At 42.4% G+C, this 24,315-nt stretch overlaps 2 protein-coding genes across 10 annotated transcripts; both read left to right on the forward strand.

Annotated features, from left to right (window-relative positions):
* The first annotated feature begins 1,181 nt into the window (after positions 1-1,181).
* On the forward strand, positions 1,182-3,206 carry LOC121844122 (zinc finger protein 239-like). 3 transcript variants are annotated; one of them, XM_042314027.1, is made up of 2 exons: positions 1,182-1,660; positions 1,798-3,206. In XM_042314027.1, exon 2 carries the CDS (start codon positions 2,045-2,047, stop codon positions 2,810-2,812), a length of 768 nt encoding a protein of 255 aa, XP_042169961.1. In that variant the 5' UTR covers positions 1,182-1,660; positions 1,798-2,044; the 3' UTR covers positions 2,813-3,206. The 3 variants fall into 3 exon arrangements, with proteins under 3 accessions (XP_042169961.1, XP_042169962.1, XP_042169963.1); XM_042314028.1 differs by having other exon boundaries at positions 1,182-1,646; XM_042314029.1 differs by having other exon boundaries at positions 1,182-1,646; positions 1,826-3,206.
* A 3,021-nt stretch (positions 3,207-6,227) lies between these two features.
* LOC112238000 (zinc finger protein 239) lies at positions 6,228-24,315 on the forward strand. Of its 7 annotated transcripts, none has more exons than XM_042314020.1 (5): positions 6,228-6,298; positions 6,480-6,613; positions 8,287-8,367; positions 10,801-10,996; positions 15,131-16,632. In XM_042314020.1, the coding sequence occupies exons 3-5, from the start codon at positions 8,299-8,301 to the stop codon at positions 16,315-16,317; spliced, it is 1,452 nt and encodes a 483-aa protein (XP_042169954.1). In that variant the 5' UTR covers positions 6,228-6,298; positions 6,480-6,613; positions 8,287-8,298; the 3' UTR covers positions 16,318-16,632. The 7 variants fall into 7 exon arrangements, with proteins under 7 accessions (XP_042169954.1, XP_042169953.1, XP_042169957.1 ...); XM_042314019.1 differs by having other exon boundaries at positions 6,241-6,298; positions 6,471-6,613; XM_042314023.1 differs by lacking the exons at positions 6,228-6,298; positions 15,131-16,632 and adding exons at positions 21,978-22,155; positions 22,780-24,315 and having other exon boundaries at positions 6,311-6,613; positions 10,801-11,007.

A 24,315-nucleotide genomic window follows, 5' to 3' on the forward strand; every position in this document is an offset into this window, starting at 1 on the left:
TTGTTTAAAGTGGCTAGTGATATATTTACATCATTTCATCAATTCCCATGATTAAAGTGGCTGGATAAGAGTCAGTGTCATTGACAGTGTGTTGGCAGTAGCCACTCAATGTTAGTGGTGGCTGTTTAACAGTCTGATGGCCTTGAGATAGAAGCTGTTTTTCAGTCTCTCGGTCCCAGCTTTGAAACCTGTACTGAACCATGGCGGTAGTGAAAGGCAGTGGCTGGTGGTTGATGTCCTGGACAAAATAATCTTTATGGCCTTCCTGTAGCATCGGGTGGTGTAGGTGTCCTGGAGGGCAGGTAGTTTTGCCCCGGTGATGCGTTGTGCAGACCTCACTACCCTAAACCATGGCGGAAGTTAAACCATACCAGGCGGTGATACAGCCCGCTAGGATGCTCTCGATTGTGCATCTGTAGAAATTTGTGAGAGTGCTTTTGGTGACAAGCCAAATTTCTTAAACCAGCCTCCTGAGGTTGAAAGGCGCTGCTGCGCCTTCCTCACCATGGTCTGGTGAGTGGACCAATTCAGTTTGTCTGTGATGTGTATGCTGAGGAACTTAAAACTTGCTACCCTCTCCACTACTGTTCCATCGATGTGGATGGGGGTGTTCCTCTGCTGTTTCCTGAAGTCCACAATCATCTCCTTAGTTTTGTTGACGTTGAGTGTGAGGTTATTTTCCTGACACCACATAAACCAGGGCCCTCACCTGGACAAAATCCCTGTAGGCCGTCTATGCTGTTTACTTTGTGCATCTAAGCCTACTTCATATCGATGCGATAACAGCTGGACAAAATAAACCATGGCGGTATTTAAAGCTGGACAAAGTAAACCATGGCGGTAATGAACTTGTTGGGATATTTTGTCCTTCAACAAAGTAACCTTCTAGCCTATCGCACACAATGCTCTGGGTAATTGCGGCAATTCACCCACTATGCTGTTTACTTTGTGCATCTAGCCTACTTCATATCGCGGAGTCTACCTTTAAACTCAGAATATGCTATTCTGTTATTTTGACTCTTTTGAATGTTTTTCTTTTACTAATGTTTCTTGATTCCTTACTAAATATTTATTAGACTGTTTGTATAGGCCTACCTCAAGTCCCGGCAGTGTGTCAAGGCCCGTATTTTGAGAGGGTGGAGCTCCTCGTTGCGGTTCTGCTCCTTGTTCTAGCGTCTCCTAATCTCCTCCTAACACGTATGAACCTAGAACTTCGTCGAGCAGCTGACCAATTACGTGAGACTTTAGTTCTGGATCAATCAAGATTAGCTCAGTGGTGAGAGATGTGGTCAACTCCACTGAATGCTCAATCAAACGTTCTGAACATAAGACAGTGTTATCAGTGTTATCAGTTACAAGTGTTATCAGTTTTGACATTTGTACTAAGAGTAAAAAATATATATACCACTTCCAAAGTGCTGAAATTATTTTCTATGTACAATACCTCCTGCGTTCACCAGGACAGAGCTAGCTCATCCCCCTCCACCCTGCCAGAGTGCCAGGGTCGTAACTCTCCCAGTAGGCCTTACTGCTAAATCTAAAGAGGGTGTCTGTGTGGCTGGTCGACTGCAGGAAAACACCAGGGCAGAGTAGAACTTCGAGAGGGGGACACAAGAAGGAAGGAGATGGAGATTTGATGTCATCAAGTAAGAACAATGGGGTGTGTGGATTAGATTACAATCTGCTTCTGCAACTTCTGTTAATTGATAGATACAAAATATACTGTATATTTATGATAATATTTGTTTAGGGACCCATATTTCCAAAACCTAGTTATTCAATGTCTTTGTTTCACAGGGGACACCCCTAACCGTCGTTCTCTCAGTAGGGGGGACTTATCATCTGGGGGGCCTCAAAAACATCATGATGCTGACGAGACAGAGAATAATCTCACCCGATCAGAACATCTCAAGAAACCCCAGCAGAGACGTACAGGGAATAAACCTCACCACTACTGCTCTGACTTTGGGAAGCGGTTCACTACACAAAGGTCCTTAATTCACCAGCGGAGTCACACCTGAGGGAAACCATACCGCTGCCCTCAATGCGGAACTATTTTGCTGCATCTAACGTCTTAAAATATCATCTAAGAATCCATACAGGAGAGAAACCGTACTACTGCTCTCAGTGTGGAAAGAGTTTTGCTGCATCTAACACTTTAAAATCTCATCTGGGAATCCATACAGGAGAGAAACCGTATAGCTGCTCTCAGTGTGGGAAGAGTTTCACGTGTCCAGGGGGTCTTAAAGTACACAGAAGAAGCAATACAGGAGAGAAACCTTACAGATGCTCACAGTGTGGGAAGAGTTTCACTGCTTCTCACACCTTAAAATTTCATCTGAGAATTCATAGAGGGGAGAAGCCTTACCCCTGCCTTGATTGTGGGAAAGGTTTTGTTAGTGCAGGAGCCTTAACCGTACACCAGCGAACACACACAGGAGAGAAGCCTTATAGCTGTGATCAGTGTGGAAAGTGCTTTTCTGTTTCAGAAAAACTAACTATACACCAGCGCATACACAGTGGAGAGAAACCTTATAGTTGTGATCGGTGTAGGAAATGCTTTGCTCGGTCAGGAGAGCTGACTACACACCAGAAAATACACACTGGAGTGAAGCCTTATAGCTGTGATCAGTGTGGAAAGAGATTCAGTCAATCAGGGACACTGAATTCACACCAGCGAACACACACTGGAGAGAAGCCTTATGTCTGTCTATGTGGAAAGAGCTTTTCTCATTTAGGGCCAATGAAAAAACACCATAAAGCAACAATATGCCATATTTCATCTCCCTCCTATCCAGTTCCAGATCCCTAAATACATGTGAAATAGAAAACATCTAGTGAACAGTCATATCCATCTACCATTCTAAAACAGTTGACTTAGTCTGATCACCATGGTAACCTCTGGAGCATAATATACAGCTCTGATCTAGGACCAGGTCTCCCCTGTGTCTATGTAATATCACACATTGTGTTTTTAAATGGATCATTGTCATCATAGAAGATGTCATAATGAACCTGTGGGGGGGGGGGTGATAATTGTCTTCTTTTATATACTATTATTATTATTAAATAAAGTGGAGCAGTGGTCTAAGACCATCTCAGTCTTTGACCACGAGGCATCACTACAAACAACCTGGTTCGAATCCAGACTGTATCACACGTGATTGGGAGTCCCATAGAGTGGCGCACAAATGGCCAAGCGTCGTCCGAGTTTGGCGGGTGTACGCCGTCACCGTAAATAAGAATTTGTTCTTAACTGACTTGCCTAGTTAAATAAATGTTAAATAAAATACATGTAGAATAATGTTTCAACAGTAGTGTGTATTCATGTATTCAATTCGTCAATAAATTCAATCCATTATCTTCTGAACAACTTCTGCTTATTTCTACACTTAATTATTTATTCACTAAATTTATTAAAATGCTCCTAAAACTGTAATAAATTATGCATTACATAATTATATCCATGAAAAACAATATAAACACAAAAGTAAAGTATTGGTCCCATGTTTCATGTGCTGAAATAAAAGGTCCCATAAATGTTACATGTGCACACATCATTTTTGTGCAGAAATTTGTTTACATGCCTATCAGTGAGCATTTCTCCTTTGCCAAGATATTGCATCCACCTGACAGATGAGCACTCTGGAGAAGATTTTCATCAAGGTTCTCTCTGTACTTTGCTCCGTTCATCTTTCCTCGATCCTGACTAGTCTTCCAGGCCCTGCCGCTGAAAAAACAACCCCACAGCATGATGCCAAAACAACACATCACTGTAGGGATGGTGTCATGTTTCCTCCAGACGTGACGCTTAGAATTCAGGGCAAAGAATTCAATCTTGGTTTCAATCAGACCAGAGAATCTTTTGGCAAAGTCCAAGCGGGCTATCATGTACTTTTACTGAGGAATGGCTTCCGTCTGGCCTCTCTACCATAAAGGCCGGATTGGTGGAGTGCTGCAGAGATGGTTGTCCTTCTGGAAGGTTATCCCATCTCCACAGAGAAACTCTGAAGCTCTGTCTGTGACCATCAGGTTCTTGGTCACCTCCCTGACCAAGGCCCTTCTCCCCTGATTGGTCAGTTTGGCCGGGCGGCCAGCTCTAGGAAGAGTCTTGGTGGTTCCAGACTTCTTCCATCCACTGTGTTCTTGGGGATCTTCAATGCTGCAGAAATGTTTTGGTACCCTTCCCCAGATCTGTGCTTCCACACAATCCTGTTTCAGAGATCTACGGAGTCTGCCTTTCCAAATCATGTCAAATCAATCAAATTTACCACAGGTGGATTCCAATCAAGTTGTAGAAACATCTCCAGGATGATCAACAGAAACGGGATGCACCTGAGCTCAATGTTGAGTCTTAGAGTAAAGGTGCTGAATACTTATGATGCAAATAAGGTATTTCTGTTGTATATTTTTATTACATTCCCCCCCCCCAAAATGTAAAACCTGATTTCACTTTGCCATTATGCAGTAGATTGATGAGGGGGAAAATGTATTTAATCCATTTTAGAATAAGGCTGTTACATAACGAAGTGGAAAAAGTCAAGGGGTCTGAATACTTTCTGAAGGCACTAAAAGTCGACCTCATTAATGATTTATATCAACAACAAAATTGCACTTACTCTGCATAGCACACTCCACTAGACTACCCACACACTCACTAGACTACCCCCCCACACACTCACTAGACTACCCCCACACTCACTAGACTACCCCCACACACTCACTAGACTACCCCACACTCACTAGACTACCCACACACTCACTAGACTACCCACACACTACCCACACACTCACTAGACTACCCACACACTCACTAGACTACGCACACTCACTAGACTACCCGCACACTCACTAGACTACCCACACACTCACTAGACTACACCACACACTCACTAGACTACCCGCACACTCACTAGACTACCCGCACACTCACTAGACTACCCTAGACACACTCACTAGACTACCCGCACACTCACTAGACTACCCGCACACTCACCAGACTACCCCGCACACTCACTAGACTACTCACCTACCCGCACACTCACTAGACTACCCGCACACTCACTAGACTACCCACACTCACTAGACACTAGACTACACACACTACATTCGCTCACACACACAAAACACACGTGCAAATGGTCCCCACACATAGTAACACAATAGTAAGGCTATATACAAGGAGTAGCAGTCCTGAGGCAATGTGCAGGGGAACAGGTGATTGAGGTAATGCAGTATGTACATGTAGTAGGGGCAAAGGGGACTAGGCCATCAGGACATAATAAACAGAGTAGCAGCAGCATATTTGAAGAGTGTGAAAGTGTGTCTCCTTTTTTTATTTAGCAAATATTTATCTTACTTTTTTTAACCCTTCATTGTTAGGAATGGGCTCGTAAGTAAGAATTTCACTGTAAAGTCGACACCTTTTCTGTTTGGAACACGTGACCAATAAAATGTGATTTGATTTGAGTAGCAGAGGAGGATGGGTACAGGGTGAGGGATTCTCGAGAGTGATTAGGAATAATATGTGTTTCAGTAAGGTTGGTTTCTTAGTGTTCATAACCATTGCTATCAACTGTACCGCAGAAATTGAATTGAAGTCACATAAAATATGTTGTGGTGGCAGCTGCAGAAAAGTACTTGGGATTACATGATTTTACCGCGGAAGAATTGCAGGGAGTGTTCTGTTTTTCATAAATTGGCAGGTTCACCAAGTATAATGGATTGTACAGTAGGTGGCAACATGCACCTCTAACGTTTGTTTGCAGACCTCCATAAATACTATTGAAGAAGGACTTCACGTTGGACCAATGGTTTTTATAACTAACCCAAGATAGACCACCGCCTGTTGTTTCCAATGTGAGCAAATAGAACAAGCAAAAGATGAGCAGAGCTAACATTGGCTGGTTCTAGCATGTATTTGCATATTTCGGTTATGGAACGCCTACTCATAAGTGCGCGTGTGCAATAACTCATTTCCATGCACTCCTAAACAACGCACTTTTTAAAAAACTTTCGCAAACGGTAAAGTCTTTCAAAGTTAGTCCTATCTGTTCGTAACAGATTTTAGTTTTGGAAACAAAAAACTGCATTGAGATCAAATTAGCAAAATGTCGGCCAAAATCCATCTCGCTCCATCTTCTCTCACTGCCAGCCACTGGGCTTCCTCTCACCACCATATTTGGTAGTGAGTGGAAACGCCAACCGGATGCTTCACATTTATACCTCAGGTGAAATATCTGTCATTGTTCTCTCTGTGGCTGGACTCTCGAAGAGATCTGTTCCAAGTGTCTTTCAGGTAGACCATAGCAGAGAACAGGATTATTGGTGAATGGGATGTTGTTGAATGTTTTCTTGGCTTTTATAGCTCAGGTAAAATCTTATCCAGGATCTTACTGAAGTAAGATTAGCCTACATACATTTGAATCCAGTTTTGATATTTATATAGACGTTTGATTGCTCTGATCTAGCTGTTTCAGTTGTAGACTTGAGACTGGAATTGCCTGCGACAATGCCATAATAGTTATCTGAACGCTGTGACAAACAACGTAACTATAGCGTACACATTGGTTGAAGAAACGTTGAAGAAAGAATAGCGTCAACAATGTATCGGGTAAGTTTGGTTGCCTTTTGTTAGCAATATAGACCTACTGTGTTGGAAATATCTAGGCCTGGTTTTCACATTTGATCGTCCACTTCATTTGAACAGCTAACGTTAGCTAGACAGTGGTGGAAAATGTACTAAATGATCATACTTGAGTAAAGATATCTTTGTAGAAATGACTCGGCTAAAAGTGAAAGTCACCGAGTAAAATATTACTGGAGTAAAAGTATTTGGTCTTAAATATACTATCCTGCTAAGCATTCGAAATGTAACTAGTACTTTTGGGTGTCAGGGAAAATGTATTGAGTAAAAAGTACATTATTTTATTTATAAATTGCTGGAGTAAAAATGGTCAAATGTAAAGTTGAGCCGCCCCTTGTTTATAGGAAACTTTGCACAAAATTGTGTGACCAAATATGTAGGAAGAGGTCATTTTGTGGCTGTGGTAACTAATGACAACCATAAAAGTCTAAATTGGCTATATCGTAAAAATTGCTGAAAAATATAGAAAGAATACTATTTCCTTGAAGTAGTGATGCTGAATGTAAAACATTGCTAAACTTACCCCCACTCTCCCACACTTTAAAGTAGTACTCCGGTGATTTATATATTTTTAAGTTTTTAAAATAAATGTTATTGTTGAAAAGCAATATCCCATCTATAGATACAGTGAAGTACACACTTTACTGATGTCATCGGCCCCTTCCTTGCTTGAGGAACAATACAATTATTTAACACAGGTTTAACACCTAACACAAACATTGTACTTTTTAAACACTTAGCATAGACTAAGCCCTGTTGTTACCTCATATCCCAGCTGGGAAGAAAACACTTCCATTGGCTCAACTTACCCAAGGCAAACATGTTGACTATATTAGCCCACACAGCTACAAGGATGCATTTTCATGCTAGGTTTAGGAACTCAATGCTTATTAAGACCCCAACTGATGTATAGAACAATCTTAAAATGGTCAACTTTGGTTAAGATGCAAGCACCATTAAACCTCTAAGCCAAATTCAGTTTTTTTGGACCTAACTTGCTTCCCACTTTTTTCATGTGTTTTCTTTCTTCACAGACTACATGAAATGATGACCTCTTCCTAAATATTTGGTCAAATTATTAATTTTGTGTATGGTATCCTAGAAACAAGGCCGGCTCAACACTCTCCCCTACAGTAATAAGGATAAAAACATGGCACTATTTCCAAAGTTATTATAGTACACATACATGTATTTGTAACTAGGCTATAGTGGTACAATGTCTTATGGGACAGTTAATACTAAAAACTTCTGTAGTATGTGCCATTACAGTTGAACTATTTAAAGAAAAAAAACGTATTTTGTACATAATGTTGCTGCTACCGTCTCTTTTGACTGAAAATAAATAACTTCTGGCCATCAGAACAGTGAATATTAGCTTCTTCTTTTCTTTAACGGGTCCGATGATCCCGACATGAAGAACATACTGCTTTCCCGGAACTTGCCCAAATCCCCGTCATTTGCGTGAAAAGAAGACAGAGAAAAAGTGGGTTGCCTTCTGAGAATTCGTAGGCGATCGAATAAACCCCTCTGCCTTCCGTTCTACTAGCTAATGTGCAATCATTGGAAAATAAAATCAACGACCTACAAGGAAGATTAAACTACCAACGGGACATTCAAAACTAATATCTTATGCTTCACAGAGTCGTGGCTGAATGACGACATTATCAACATACAGCTGGCTGGTTATATGCTGTATCAGCAGGATAGGACAGCGGTGTCTGGTAAGACAGGGGGTGATGGACTATGTATATTTGTAAACAACAGCTGGTGCATGACATCTAAGGAAGCCTCAATTTTTTGCTGGCCTGAGTTAGAGTACCTCATGATATGCTCTAGACCACACTATCTACCTAGTGTTTTCATCTGTATTTTTGGTAGCTGTCTACATACCACCACAGACTGATGCTGGCACTAAGACCGCACTCAATGAGCTGTATTCAGCCATAAGCATACAGGAAAATGCTCATCCAGAGGCGGTGCTCCTAGTGGCCGGGGACTTTAATGCAGGGAAACTTATCTGTTTTACCACATTTCTATCAGCATGTTAAATATGCAACCAGAGGGAAAAGAATTCTAGACCACCTTTACTCCACACACAGAGACAAGGCTCTCTATTGCCCTCCATTTGGCAAATCTGACGATAATTCTATCCTCATGAATCCTGCTTACAAGCAAAAATGAAAGCAGGAAGTCAATAAAAAAGTGGTTAGATAAAAAAGTGGTTAGATGAAGCAGATGCTAAGCTCCAGGACTATTTTGCTAGCACAGACTGGAATATGTTCCGGGATTCTTCCGATGGCATTGAGGAGTAAACCATCTCAGTCATCGGCTTCATCAATAAGTAAATCAACAACGTCGTCCCCACAGTGACTACGTACATACCCCAACCAGAAGCCATGGATTACAGGCAACATCTGCACTGAGCTAAAGGCTAGAGCTGCCGCTTTCAAGGAGTGGGACTGTAACCCAGAACCTTTATAAGAAATTCCGCTATGCCCTCCGAAGACCTTTAAACAGGTCAACATTCACAAGGCCAGACAGATTACCAGGACGTGTACTACGAGCATGCTCTGACCAACTGGCAAGTGTCTTCACTGACATTTTCAACCTCTCCCTGTCCGAGTCTTTAATACCAACATAGTTCCTGTGCCCAAGAACACTAAGGTAACCTGCCTAAATGACTACCAAACTGTAGCACTCACATCTGTAGCTATGAAGTGCTTTGAAAGGCTGGTCATGGCTCACATCAACACCATCATGCCAGACACCCTCAAACGTTTTGGGTAGCCTTCCACAAGCTTCCCACAAGAAGTTGGGTGAATTTGGTCCATTCCTCCTGACAGAGCTGGTGTAACTGAGTCAGGTTTGTAGGCCTCCTTTCTCGCACATGCTTTTTCAGTTCTGCCAACAATTGTTCTATAGGGTTGAGGCCAGGGCTTTGTGATGGCCACTCCAATACCTTGACTTTGTTGTCCTTAAGCCATTTTCCCACAACTGTGGAAGTATGCTTGAGGTCATTGCTCATTTGGAAGGCCCATTTGCGACCAAGCTTTAACTTCCTGACGGATGTCTTGAGATGTTGCTTCAATATATCCACATACTTTTCCCTCATGATGCCATCTATTTTATGAAGTGCACCAGTCCCTCCTGCAGCAAAGTACCCCCACAACATGATGCCACCACCCCCGTGCTTCGCGTTTGGGATGGTGTTCTTCGGCTTGCAAGCCTCCCCCTTTTTCCTCCAAACATAATGATGGTCATTATGGCCAAACAGTTCTATTTTTGTTTCCTCAGACCAGAGGACATTTCCAAAAAGTATGATCTTTGTCCCCATGTGCAGTTGCAATCTGTAGTCTGCACTTTTTGTACCAAATTACGTTCATCTCTTGGACACCGAACGCGTCTCCTTCCTGATCGGTATGACGGCTGCGTGGTCCCATGGTGTTTATACTTGCATACTATTGTTTGTTCCGATGAACGTGGTACCTTCAATTGGAAATTGCTCCCAAGGATGAACCAGACTTGTGGAGGTCTACAATTGATTTCTTCTGATTTCCCCATGATGTCAAGCAAAGAGGCACTGAGTTTGAAGGTAGGCCTTGAAATACATCCACAGGTACACAGCCATTTGACTCAAATGATGTCAATTAGCCTAACAGAAGCTTCTAAAACCATGACAATTTTCTGGAATTTTCCAAGCTGTTTAAAAGGCGCAGTCAACTTAGTGTATGTAAACTTCTGACCCACTGGAATTGTGATACAGTGAATTATAAGTGAAATAATCTGTCTGTAAACAATTGTTGGAAAAATGACTTGTCATGCACAAAGTAGATGACCGACTTGCCAAAACTATAGTTTGTTAACAAGACATTTGTGGAGTGGTAGAAACACTTAGGTTGGAGTCATTAAAACTCGTTTATGTAAACTTCTGACTTCTACACCTGTTGTATTCGGCGCGTATGATTTGATTTGACTATGGTAAACTCGGCTATAGTGGTAAAATGTCTCATGGGGACAGTCAATACTACAAACTTCATTAGTAAGTGCCATTGCATTTTTGGAACAGTGTTGTAGAGAGATTTAGACTAAACACTAAAGTAATCAAATGTTTGGTCGAATGATATTCTATGTACAATACTTCTTGTGGTCACCAGGACAGAGCTAGTCCGTCCCCCACCACCCTGCCGGAGTCCCCTGGTCACAACTCTCCTGGTAGCTCCTTACTGCTGGGTCTGAAGAGGGTTTCTGTGCTGCTGGTCGACTGCAGGAAAACACCAGGGCAGAGTGGAACTGTGAGAGAAGGACACGAGGAGGATGAGAAGGAAGAAGAAGGAGATTTGATTTCATCAAGTAAGAACAATGTGTGCTGATTAAACTATAATCTGTTTCTCTAACTGCTCATTGATTGATAAACAATATATATACAGGTAACTACCAAAATAAACACCAACATAGTGCCTTAATAGACCAGAACAGCTTAAATGTGGCTTGGCATAGTTTCTACAAGTGTCTAACTCTATCGGAGGGATGCGACACCATTCTTCCACAAGAAATTCAATGATTTGGTGTTTTTTTAGATGGTGGTGGAAAACGCTGTCTGAGGTTCCCGCTCCAAAATCTCATAAGTGTTTCCATTTGGTTGAGATCTGGTAACAAACGGCCAGGGTGTATGATTTGCATTTGTTCCCTTTCAGTCAGGAAACTTGGCCCAATACAGCTGTGGGCAGGTTGAGCGCTAGTGCACTCTAATGAAGAACATTAGTCCCGCCTGACAAGGCCAATATACCCTGTGCTTCAGTGGAGTCCCCGCCTACCAAGGCACGGAGTCATTCCTTCAATTTCTTCCTGTCTTCATCTCGAGCAGAACAATCTCACACATTTCTTCTAAATAAAGATTGGAATGCAATTTCAGGATTTATTAAAACTTAACTGTCCCACTAACTAGGGCATGCTTATCCTTCTGGAAGTTGTGCGTTAAAGTTTGGTAACTAGTTTTGTGAAATTTCCTACCAAAATATTTGCTAGTTATTCTTGTGGCTTTTTAGCGTGGCTAACTGGTTGTAAGGAAGATGGCTAGTAAGAGTCTATGAAGGTTGTTAAGCCGGGTTTGAGTTCACGACCTTGCCCACAATCATGCGGTTTCACCATGTCTTTGAATAATACTTACGAGTTTAGTCTTGTATGTCTCTGCTGGATGGCAGCTCGGGCTGCCCTGGATTGATCTGGCTCATGGGACCACTGTCTGCTGGATGGCTGCTCGGGCTGCCCTGGATTGATCTGGCTCATGGGACCACTGTCTGCTGGATGGCTGCTCGGGCTGCCCTGGATTGATCTGGCTCATGGGACCACTGTTGCCGGCTGCGTTTAAGCACTTCAGAGAAACGTGTCGCCTTCCATAGAAGGCTTTGTGGTAACGAGTGTGATTTTCCTCCCTGGGCGCCTGTACCTTGGCAGAGTCTGAGTTGCGCGATGCAGGGGTGGACCTGGGCTCGTGGTGAGATCAGATGGCGCTATCCTCCCAGCGTAGTGATATAGAGCCAGCTGATATCTCTTTGGCATCGTGCAGGGCTCCTGTTTGGTTGGCGTCGTGGTGTCTGGCCGGTTCTGGGAGGGGGCCAGAGACAATTACTTGATGCCAACACATATTTTTAGCTAAGTTACACGCTGAAGTTATGTTACACTTGGTAACCAGACTGTTTCATCCCAACATCGTTGATGCCTTTACCATCTACACTTGCCAGTTTTAGCCTCAGCCAGCACCATATTCAGATGAGCCTTTACGGTAGCCCTGCCCCCTGGTGAACAATGTATGATTGTTGTATAATTATTTTTTTAAGTCTGATATTGCGGGGAATAGAGTCATCAATGACTAGGGTTTTCAATTTGTCAGAACTAAATGATGGGATGCTTCGGCGGCTCACACCCTGTAACGGGTGGAGGAGAGACCTGAGAAGGCTCTAACTCTGACTCGTTGCTTAGTGGGGAAAACCAGTTAAGTCTCTATCGGCTGAATGAGCGACACCGGTTGAGCATGCCAAAATATATTTTTTCCAGAAGCCATGAGAACATTGTTTGTCTGCGGGGACTGTGGAGGGGGTTTAACACTACTACCTGTATTAACTGGTGGCACAGACGCTGAATCATTAATTCCCACACTTGCCCAACGATTGCGTCTGAAGCCGAGCAACTTGGAAGCGTGGAAGTGCATTGCGTAGCGTCACCAGAACCTCAACCCTGCTTCGTAGGACACACCTCGGACTCCGCTGCATTCAGCCAAGCTTATGCTGCATGGGTATTCGCACTTCATGGGTATGGAGGGGGCGGGGCTTGTCACAATGCCTCCATTGGATGGGAAGCTAGCTGTCTACCTAGCCTCATTGGCTAACAAAGGGATGGCTAATTCCAACACATCCCTCCCAAATAAGTATCGTTATTTTTGAGGGTTGCAGCTTGACAAGGTGTACCAGGACCCAGTCCCTGAACATGGTCACAATGCTGCAGATTTACCAAACTGAGCTATTGGCAGCCCTGGCTGTGGGGATCCCCACACAGAGCTCCTAGATGAGAGTCCTACTATGGCCGATTTCAGCATTCGGGAGAAGCATAGGGGCTTCAGTGGTGGAAGAGTGCCACCTCTGGTTGACTTTGTCTTAGGTGCTGAGAGAGACCAGCTGGACAGGCAGAGACACTTTCTCCTACGGGGTTGTTTGGCTCGTCCTTGGCATCTATGCAGGACACGGTGCTTCACGGCTTCCTTCCTCTGAAGTATTCTTCTGCCAAGGCAGGACTGTCTTCGAGAGGATTTGCAGACAAAGGCCCGGCAGTAAGCTGGCTGCCCTGACTTCCGGATCTACACCCAAGTCTGCTCCTGTTCCCTCAAGAACAGCGTCAGTCTGCTTGGCACAGGCACAGGCATTTTACTCCTGAAGGTAAAGTGAAAGCTGGTCCCTCTGCGGAGTGGGGAAAGCAGCAGCTCTCGCGCACCTATCATAATGAGAGAGAATCATCCCTAGATTTTAGACCCATCCAATCTGTCCCATTTTAGACAGGCATTTTAAGGTCTACAAGTTCAGAACCAATCGCACATTTGACCTTAATTTAACTAGGCAAGTCCGTTAAGAACAAATTCTTATTTTCAATGACGGCCTAGGAACAGTGTGTTAACTGCCTGTTCAGGGGCAGAATGATATATTTGTACCTTGTCAGCTCGGGGATTTGAACTTGCAACCTTTTGGTTACTAGTCCAACGCTCTAACCACTGGTTCACCTCCAACTCATGGGCGATGGATATTTGTGCTGCGGCCAGTTGTGCATCACCACATACTTTTGTGAGGTTTTATTGCTTGGATGTCATTGCCCCAGCGTAGCCCACAGTGTTCTTATGGCTGGGACGGGAGAGGGGTTTTATCGCTTGGTGGCTCGGGAGGGGTTTTTCGCTTGGATTGCCCCAGCATTGCCCCAGCGTAGCCCACAGTGTTCTTATGGCTGGGACGGGAGAGGGGTTTTATCGCTTGGATGTCATTGCCCCAGCGTAGCCCACAGTGTTCTTATGGCTGGGACGGGAGAGGGGTTTTATCGCTTGGATGTCATTGCCCCAGCGTAGCCCACAGTGTTCTTATGGCTGGGACGGGAGAGGGTCGTTGAAAGGCAGTGCACACTTTTGCAATATACCCAGTCAGTCAAGAGATCTGATTACACACCAGCGAACACACACTGGAAAGCGGCCTTATAGTTGTGATCAGTGTGGGAAGAGTTTTAGTCAGTCAGGGAACCTGATTAGACACCAGCACAGGTTTATTGTTGGGTTGGAACCCTAGGTGGTCTGCCGTGGGCCATTTCATTTGGTGTTGGGTTGGGTCGTGATTTCACATCCCCTGAGTTTCCTGACTAAAAGGGAACCTACAGTTATGACTAGAACTAATGTTCAATGAAAGTGGCAAACAAAGTACAACAGTTGTTTGTCCTCACCGCCATGTTCAGATTAAGAGCGGTACTGAATTGAAGGATTGACTCCGTACCTTAGTTTTATCACATGAGAAGGTGAGACTTCTGGTGCGGCCCGGTGTTCATTGGCCTTGTCAAGCGTGATTCTAATGTTCCTCAGTAGAGGGCGCTAGTACATGAACTCCCTATAGCTGTACCTTGTTTCCCTCCTTCAGGGAACAGTAGTTAAAGTAATAACTATGTTTTTTATGCTCATTAAATCATTCAGTGAACACTCATGCCCTGTGGATGGGGGCATTGTCATCAACCATAGGTTGAAGGTGAACACTCAATGGCTCTATATTTATTGGCGTTTACCTTGCCCTCTAAGTGGTTGAGTGGACCTAAAGCATGCCAGGAAAATTTATCCAACACCATAAGAGCCGCCAGAAACCTAATTTCCTCAAGTGTTTCCTTTTATTTTGGCAGTTATGTTTATACTGAGGGTCGTATTTGTTTATGCATTGCAAAACCTAGTTATTCAATGTCTTTGCTTCACAGGGGACACCCCTAACCGTCATTCTCTCAGTGGGAAGGGCTTATCATCTGGGGAGCCTCAACATCATGTTGCTGACGAGGCAAAAAAAAGTCTCTACAGATCAGAACAACTCAAGAAACCCCAGCAGAGCGGTTTAGGGAAGAAACCTCACCACTGCTGCTCTGACTGTGGGAAGAGTTTCACTAGAAGGAGTGGCTTCATTATTCACCAGCGGATTCACACCGGAGAGAAACCATACTGCTGCTCTCAGTGTGGGAAGAGTTTCACCTGTCCAGGAGGTCTTAAGTTGCACCATAGAATCCATACAGGAGAGAATCCGTACAGATGTTCACAGTGTGGGAAGAGTTTTGCTGCTTCTAACACCTTAAAATCTCATCTGAGAATACATACAGGGGAGAAGCCTTATCCCTGCCTTGATTGTGGGAAAAGCTTTGCTAATGCAGGAACCCTAACCATACACAAGCGTGTACACACTGGAGAGAAGCCTTATAGCTGTGATCAGTGTGGAAAGTGCTTTTCTCTTTCAGAAAATCTAACTATACACCGGCGCATACACACTGGAGAGAAACCTTATGTCTGTTATCAGTGTGGGAAGAGCTTCACTCAGTCAGGAGATCTGACTACACACCAGCGAACACACACTGGAGAGAAGCCTTATAAATGTGATCAATGTGGAAAGAGCTTTGCTCTCGCTTCGTCCCTGACTAGACACCAGCGAACACACACTGGAGAGAAGCCTTATAGCTGTGATCAGTGTGGGAAGAGCTTTGCTCGAGCTTCCAACCTGTCTACACACCAGCGAACACACACTGGAGAAACACCTCACAGCTGTGATCAGTGTGGTAAGAGTTTTAGTCAGTCAAGAGATCTGATTACACACCAGCGAACACACACTGGAAAGCGGCCTTATAGTTGTGATCAGTGTGGGAAGAGTTTTAGTCAGTCAGGGAACCTGATTAGACACCAGCGAATACACACTGGACAGAGGCTTTATAGCTGTGATCAGTGTGGGAAGAGTTTTAGTCAGTCAGGGAACCTGACTAGACACCAGCGAACACACACTGGAGAGAACCCTTATATCTGTGTATGTGGAAAGATATTTGTTCATTTAGGGCCAATGAAAAAACACCAGAAAGCACAAACGTGTCTTTCAACGCCCTCCTATCTGACACCGGTTCCAGATCCCTAAATAATGGATCAATAGAAAACCATCTAGTGAACAGTCATATCCATCTCTCATTCTTAAACGGTCTGATCACCATGGTAACCTGTTTGGAACATAGATGCGGTAAAGAAGTCAATTGAACTCGAGCAAAACAATGGAATTGCCATGGAAAGAAAAGGCCATGGGGGAATAATCCTGAATCTCTTTATTGCCCCCCAGCAAAATTATCCTACGTTTAGACTATTGTTTATATGTGTATGTCACAATATATTGAGGTACAAATCAGAGTGTAATGCTTGTATGGATGTCAACCCTAACAATAAATGTTAGTTTCCCCAATCAACTGCATTAGTTAAAAATAATTAATAACAAATGCATTTTTTAAAAAATTACAGCCAAATATAAAATCGGATAAGAAACCACATAGCCTGTTTATTTAGTGCATTCGGAAAGTATTCACCCCTTGACTATTTTCCCATTTTGTAACATTCTTAAAATGAGACGAAAAGTTTAGGAATTTTCAAATGTTTTTTAAAAAATTAAGAAAAAAAAGAGCATACCCGTATTCAGTTCTTCCTGAGTTCCGGTGCTTCCTGTTTCCATTGAGATGTTTCTACAACTTGATTGGAGTCTACCTGTGGTAAATTCAGTTGATTGGACATGATTAGGAAGTGCACACAATGGTCTATATAAGGTCCCACAGTTGGCCGTTCATGACAGAGCAAAAACCAAGCCATGAGGTTGAAGGAATTGTCCGTAGAGCTCCGAGGCAGGATTGTGTCGAGGCACAGATCTGAGGAAGGGACCAAAACATTTCTGCAGCATTGAAGGTCCCCAAGGACACAGTGGCCTCCATCATTCTGAAATGGAAGATGTTTGGAACCACCAAGACACTTCCATTTCAGAATAAGGCTGTAATGTAAAAATGTGTGTGGGGGGTACACATCCTGTAGAAAAAACAAACACCTCTGCACTGCTTTGCGAAGCGCAAGAAGTATGAATTCCTTGACTTCTACTGAGGTCATATCACCATAAATGCTGCATGGCCGATGCAGATGTCGGATTGACCATGCAGCGCCCAGATGCACAATGTGCTTCTCTCTCCAAAATGCTCTCTCTCCTGCCAATTTCTGCACATTCATTGTTTCATAACTTTATTGTGTGAATTGTTTGCATTTGATATCACTTCCCCATTACATATCACCAGTAGTACATTCTAACATTAATTCCTGTCATTTCTAATCTGTAATGTTTGTTACTTTGGTTACAGTAATTTCTGTTAATGCATTCAATATAATTATTCCAGTCTTCCCGGTATTATTGTCGGAGTCGACACGTTGTTTGCAGACCGCACAACCTATGCTGCACTTGAGAGAAACGAGTTTTGGTTGATTTCATTCCATTTATGAGTTTTGTCATTTTAGTCAGTCTTTTGTTTGGAGCCTCCTGTCAATGTTGAGTAAGGACCCACATGCATAGAAAATGATGTACTTTTTACTCCATACATTGACACCCAAAAAAAACTCATTACATTTGGAATGCTAAGCAGGACAGGAAGATGGTTCAACTCATGCACTAATCAAGAGGTCATCCCTAGTGCCTCTGATTTTTTTATTTACCTTTGTTTAACCAGGCAAGTCAGTTAAGAACAAATTCTTATTTTCAATGACGGCCTAGCAACAGTGGGTTAACTGCCTTGTTCAGGGGCAGAACGACAGATTTTTACCTTGTCAGCTCATCGATTTGATTTTGCAACCTTTCGGTTACAAGTCCAACGCTCTAACCACTAGGCTACCTGGTCAGGCAGACTCACGAAACACTTATTTCTTTGTCAATTGTGTTGTAGTGTGCCACTGGCTATCTGTAAAATAAACAATTGAGCTGCCTGGTTTACTTCATAAGACATTTGAAATGATTCATACTTTTACTTTTGATACTTAATTAAATTTGAGAAATTACACTTTTGATACTTAAGTATATTTAAAACTAAAGACTTATGTATGACGATTAGGTATTTTTTCCACCCCTGTGCAGCACTAGTTAGTTAGTTGGTTTTTCCCAAAGCGTAATGAATTCAGACGACAGAGTAGTAGGCTGATACACAGCCAATACAGTACGTAGCTGCATGCATCTATAACAATTGTATGCGGACCGCCATAATACCAAAGAAGAAGAAGACCACTTCCTTCACCACAGCTTTGAGTCTGCTGCGTGAAGCGGAAGAAGTATGAATGCACTGACTACTGCGGAGGTTGCATTGCTGTAAATGCTGCATGGCCACTGCAGACGTCGGATTGAACATACATCGGGTTTTACTGGTTCGTTGCACGGACAGCGCAGCGGTAATCCGTCTGGTATTTACAAGGCTACACTTACTGGGCCTCAGACAATTAACTATCTGGACTTTCGAAGGGGACGTGGTTCCAACAGACTCTCGGGTAGAGTTAAGACGAACAGACAACAGGATTATTGGTGGATAGGGTGTTGAACGTTTTATTGACTCTAATAGATAATGTAAAATATTATCCAAGATCTTCCTGAAGTAAGATTAGCCTACATCAGACATTTATTTGTCACAATTTAAATCGAGTTGTGATATTTAAAATTACGTTTGATTGCTCTGGTCTAGCTGTTTTTATATGCATGCTATGACAAAGAATAACTAGTGTACAGTACACATTTACTGTCAATTTTTTTATTTGAAGAAACGTTGAAGAAAGAATAGCTTCGACGATGGATCGGGTACGTTTGGTTTACGTTTATTAACAGTATAAAATGTATTGGCCTAGTTTATATTCGATCTTCCATATCATTCATTCCATTTGAACAGCTGGACAAAAACAATGGTGGTAATAAACTCTTGGGATATTTTGTCCTTCAGCAAAGTAGCCTACTAGCCTAAAGCACACAGATTGATGAAACAAGGCAATGCGCAACGAGCAGGTAAAGTCAGAACCATGGAGAAATAAGCCAGAATGTTGTTTTTACATGGAAGCCAATCCAGAAACCTATGCCATTACAACCTACGTGTTGTGATTGTGTTGTTTGATGCTGTTAGTTCATATGCCTTGACACAGCCGATACAAGAAGGCAGAGACGGAGAGCACAAAATATGTTGCCTGTAATTTACTTGCCTATTTAAATCAAATCAAATTTAAAAATCGGACTTCTAAACAAATATTGATTTAGAGTTACCTCAATTCGCAAAGAAAACAGGGGCTGCCTCCACTATTTAAGCACCATTTCAACATCATCTATTCACCAATACTTAGTCTATTAAATTGACAACTAAAAGATACCAACAGCGATTTAGTCCGATCAACCTAAGCCAAATATGTCTATCCATTGCACTGATATCTGTGTGTGAGTGCAAGTAGAAAAAAGCATGTTCACGCACCCAATTTGTAGAGAAACGCTAATGCCATCCTCCTCTTTCATGTTCCCTGAACGGTCTATGACTCTGTCACGCTTGTAGTTTTTGTTGTCCAAGGCTACCTGGCTAGAATGCTTGCTCGCTGGCCTAATTTCCATTCATAGTCAAGGCCAGGCCAGCTAGTTAATAACCAATTTTCGAAATTATTAATCTTCCTGAGAAGTAACTGAGATGCGCATCTCGCTATGCACTGGTAAAACATTTCATTGGGACAATTATTATTTTATATTTTGTGTTATATTCCATTATATTATAGTCGTGGGTTTTCAGTATTTCCTGTGCCTATTTAGCTGAAATTCTTTCATAGGATTAAAACAGCACCATAGCTTCCATAAAGTCACCATTGGACTTAAACATTTAACTTTGTATCTGCAACAGTTTTTATTACATGTTACATGCACATTTCTGTCCACTAAGAACCAACGATGTGCGACCTTTTTGTAGCTTTTCTGATATTGCTCATTTCTTTTCAGGCAAATCTCAGAGTTCTATTTGAACGGGTCAGCAACTTGGAAACTGTACAGCTGCTATATAACATCAGCTTGCTTGTCCAAAGTCCAGCAGCTAGCCTCTGTAGCTCGCTTGTTAACACCAGTCAGCTGAAAGCAAGCTAGCTAGTTTAGCCTCGTGATTTCGGGAAATGTAGCTGTTTACTTTGTGCATATAGCCTACATAATATCGCTGAATCTACGTTTAAACTCAGAATATGCTATTCTGTTCTTTGGAATGTTTTCCGTTTCCTAATGTTTCTTAATTCCTGCCTACAGATGTATTAGACTTTTTAAAATGTAGACAACATGCATCATTGTTGGATTCTTCTAGTGTAGGCCTACCTCAAGTCCCGGCAGTGTGTTAACTTATTTAAACTATTAAAGTTAATAAATAACTTACTTTATAAATTCCCTGGTCCTTCCCCCACCAGCTGTGTAGCTACCAGTCCCAGGGGTCCCCACAAGGAGGTATAGTCACAGACATCTGTAGGGTACATTGATTTATAAAATAAGCAACAACTGCCTAGACCAATTTCAGGATTTAATTTAATCATATAAATTGACCATATTGTATAGTGTTAAATACTGTTTTATAGGGCTAAATAATGGTAGGCTAACATCAAACCCATGGCTCTCACGCTAGCTCCACTTCTGCCTAGATACTATGTTGACGAATCCCTAATTGTCTTTCTGTCCTTCCAAAGTGTGCACTTATTCACTTCCCTTCACTGATACATATATGAAACATATTGTGGATACACCCACTAGCCATGACTCCATCAATCTAATTGTGTTTCTCTTTGGTACAATTTTCACAACTCTAAGCACAAAAATCTGTTTCAAACTTAAAAATATTTTCCTGTCACTTGTTTTTAAACTGCTAAAAACTGAACTACGAAACCAGAATTATATAGTGTGTAGTTTACATGTTTTTTTTGTGTACTAAAATAAGTGTTTATTCCATTCATTATCTGAATGTTGTTGATACACTGTAAGCTGTTGATTTTTAGATGTGGATGCTGTTACAGTAACAAGTCCCATGAAGTGGATCTTGAACAATGTTACATGGGGCAGAAATTGCACCAGGTTACACCATACCTTTTACTGTAGGTTTCTACTACATGTTACAATACCCCTATAACTGATGGTTTCTTCTATGTATGTACTGTATAAGGATACTGAAACTATGAGACTGACATTTTCTCAACATGCTCCAAGTGGGATAACTAGAAGCAGTAGTTCTGGTGTTTAGGTTTTTCATCACTGGGTTATTTGAACAAATCATGATTTAGCAGGTGTTACCATCTTTCACATTTCGGAAGGGGAGGGGACATTCCGCCGTATCTTGAGAGAGACAGGGGAGCTCCTCATTCCGGTTCTGCTCCTCGTTCTAGCATCTAATCTCTCCCAATATGTATGAACCCAGAACTTAATCGAGTGACTGACCAATTACGTGACACTTAAATTCTGTGTTAACCATCATTAACTCAGGCTGAAAGATGTGTTCAACTCCACTGAATGTTGAATCAAAGGTTCTGAACATTAGACTGGATATTACAAAAATATATACCACTTCCATTTGAAAACTTGGCCGAAGTGATTGAGAAACTGTACATATGTGTAAAGTAGTGAACGATGACATACTTCAGGAGAATGGTGCATCCTTATAATACCTCCTGTCAATCATAGATTTAGACTAAAGTAATCAAATGTTTGGTCTAATGATATATTCTATGTACAATACTTCCTGTGTTCACCAGGACAGAGCTAGCCCATCCCCCTCCACCCTGCCAGAGTCCCCGGGTTGCAACTCTTCCGGTAGCACTTTACTGTTGGGTCTGAAGAGGGTGTCGGTGCGGCTGGTCGACTGCAGGAAAACAGCAGGGCAGAGTGGAACTGTGATAAAAGGACACGAGGAGGGAGATTTGATTTCATCAAGTAAGAACAATGGGGTGTGTGGATTAGACTACAATCTGCTCCTGCAACTTCTGTTGATTTGATAAAAAATATACACTCAGTTACTAGTTTATTAGGTCACCCATCTAGTACTGGGTCGGACCCTCCTTTGCCTCCAGAACAGCCTGAATTCTTTGGTGCATTTATTCTACAAGGTGTCAAACGTACCCCAGGGATGTTGGTCCATTCTAACGCGATGGCATCACGCAGTTGCTGCAGATTGGACGGCTACACATTCATGCTGCCAACAGCCCGTTCCATCTCATCCCAAAGATACTCTATTGGGTTGCTCAGCAACAATGTTCAGATACGTTGTAGCGTTCAATCAATGCTCAATTGGTATCAAGGGACCTAAAGTGTGCCTGGAAAACATTCTCCACACCAGATCACCACCTCGACTAGCCTGTACCGTTGACACCAGGCTGGATGGGTCAATGGACTCACCGCCACGTGACCCACTGTATGTAGGAGCGATCAATTTTTGTGAAAGAGGGGGTGGACCGAATAAACTGTCTGCTGAGTGTATGTTGCTATATTATTTGTATAATATTTGTTTATGGACCCATATTTCCAAAACCTAGTTACTCAATGTCTTTTGTTTCAAAGGGGACTCCCATAACCATCGCTCTTTCAGTGGAAGGTACCTATCATCTTGGGAGCCTCAACAACATCATGTTGCTGAGGAGGCAGAGAAGAGTCTTTCCAGATCAGATCACCTCAAGAAACACCAGCAGAGAAATACAGTGAAGAAACCTCACCACTGTTACTCTGACTTTGGGAAGAATTTGACTAGACTGAGGTCCTTAATTCACCAGCAGATTCACACTGGAGAGAAACTGTACTGCTGCTCTCAGTGTGGGAGGGGTTTTACTGCATCTAATGCCTTAAAATATCATCTGAAAATTCATACAGGGGAGAGGCCTTACCCCTGCCTTGATTGTGGGAAAAGCTTTGCTAATTCAGGAGGCCTGACCATACACAAGCGTTTACACACTGGAGAGAAACCTTATAGCTGTGAACAGTGTAGGAAGAGCTTCAATCAGTCAGGCCACCTGACTACACACCAGCGAACACACACTGGAGAGAGGCCTTATAGCTGTGATCAATGTGGGAAGAGATTCAATCAGTCAGGAGAGCTGACTACACACCAGCGAACACACACTGGACAGAGGCCTTATAGCTGTGATCAATGTGGGAAGAGATTCAATCAGTCAGGAGAGCTGACTACACACAAACTAACACACACTGGAGAGAGACCTTACGTCTGTCTATGTGGAAAAGGCTTTGCTCGAGCTTCCACCCTGACTAGACACCAGCGAACACACACTGGAGAGAAACCTTATAGCTGTGATCAGTGTGGAAAGAGCTTTTCTCAAACTTTCTCCCTGACTAAACACAAGCTAACACACACTGGAGAGAAAGAAGCCTTATATCTGTGATCAGTGTGGGAATTGTTTCGTCAGTTATGGACCCTTTATTCACACCAGTGAAGACACACTGGAGAAGGAACCTTATGTCTGTCTAGGTTGGAAGAGCTTTGTTTATTTAGGGCCAATGAGAGAGAAAAACCACCAGAAAACAAAAACATGCCGTATTTCATCTCCCTCCCTTCCAGCACCGGTTTCAGACCCATAAATAAAGGACCAATAGAAAATATCTAGTGAACAGTCATATCCATCTCCCATTCTTAAACAGTTGCCTCAGTCTGATCACCATGGTAACCTCCATGGAGCATAATATGCAGCTCTGATCTAGGATCAGGTCTCCCTGTGTCTATGTAATATCACACATTGATCTAAATGGATAAATGTTATCATAGGAAATGTCATAGTGAACCTGTGAGGGGGGGGATGTTGATAATTGTATCTTTCATACACATGACACTATTATAATGTCTTCATGTAGAATAATGTTTCAACAATAGGTGTATATTCATTTTAAATGAATTCTTCTAAACAAGAACTTATCACTTTCATTTTTTAAATGTATATCTACATTCATTAAAAGGATCCTAAAACTAATCAATGAGGCATTGAATAATAATATTCATGAGGTCAAGGAAAGAACTATGTATGCTGTCTTGTAACAACGGTTAATGTAATAACTTTTAGATTTATAATGTAATAAAACCAGTAAATGTAA

The sequence above is a fragment of the Oncorhynchus tshawytscha genome, unplaced genomic scaffold (assembly GCF_018296145.1).
Source record: "Oncorhynchus tshawytscha isolate Ot180627B unplaced genomic scaffold, Otsh_v2.0 Un_contig_17767_pilon_pilon, whole genome shotgun sequence".
Taxonomy (NCBI): domain Eukaryota; kingdom Metazoa; phylum Chordata; class Actinopteri; order Salmoniformes; family Salmonidae; genus Oncorhynchus; species Oncorhynchus tshawytscha.

Coding starts and splice junctions, on each gene's coding strand:
- LOC121844122 (XM_042314027.1), top strand. CDS start 2,045: ATGCGGAACTATTTTGCTGCATCTAACGTCTTAAAATATCATCTAAGA.
- LOC112238000 (XM_042314020.1), top strand. CDS start 8,299: ATGACGACATTATCAACATACAGCTGGCTGGTTATATGCTGTATCAGC. Junction 8,368..10,800: donor GGATAGGACAGCGGTGTCTG/GTAAGACAGGGG, acceptor TGTGGTCACCAG/GACAGAGCTAGTCCGTCCCC. Junction 10,997..15,130: donor AGGAGATTTGATTTCATCAA/GTAAGAACAATG, acceptor TTTGCTTCACAG/GGGACACCCCTAACCGTCAT.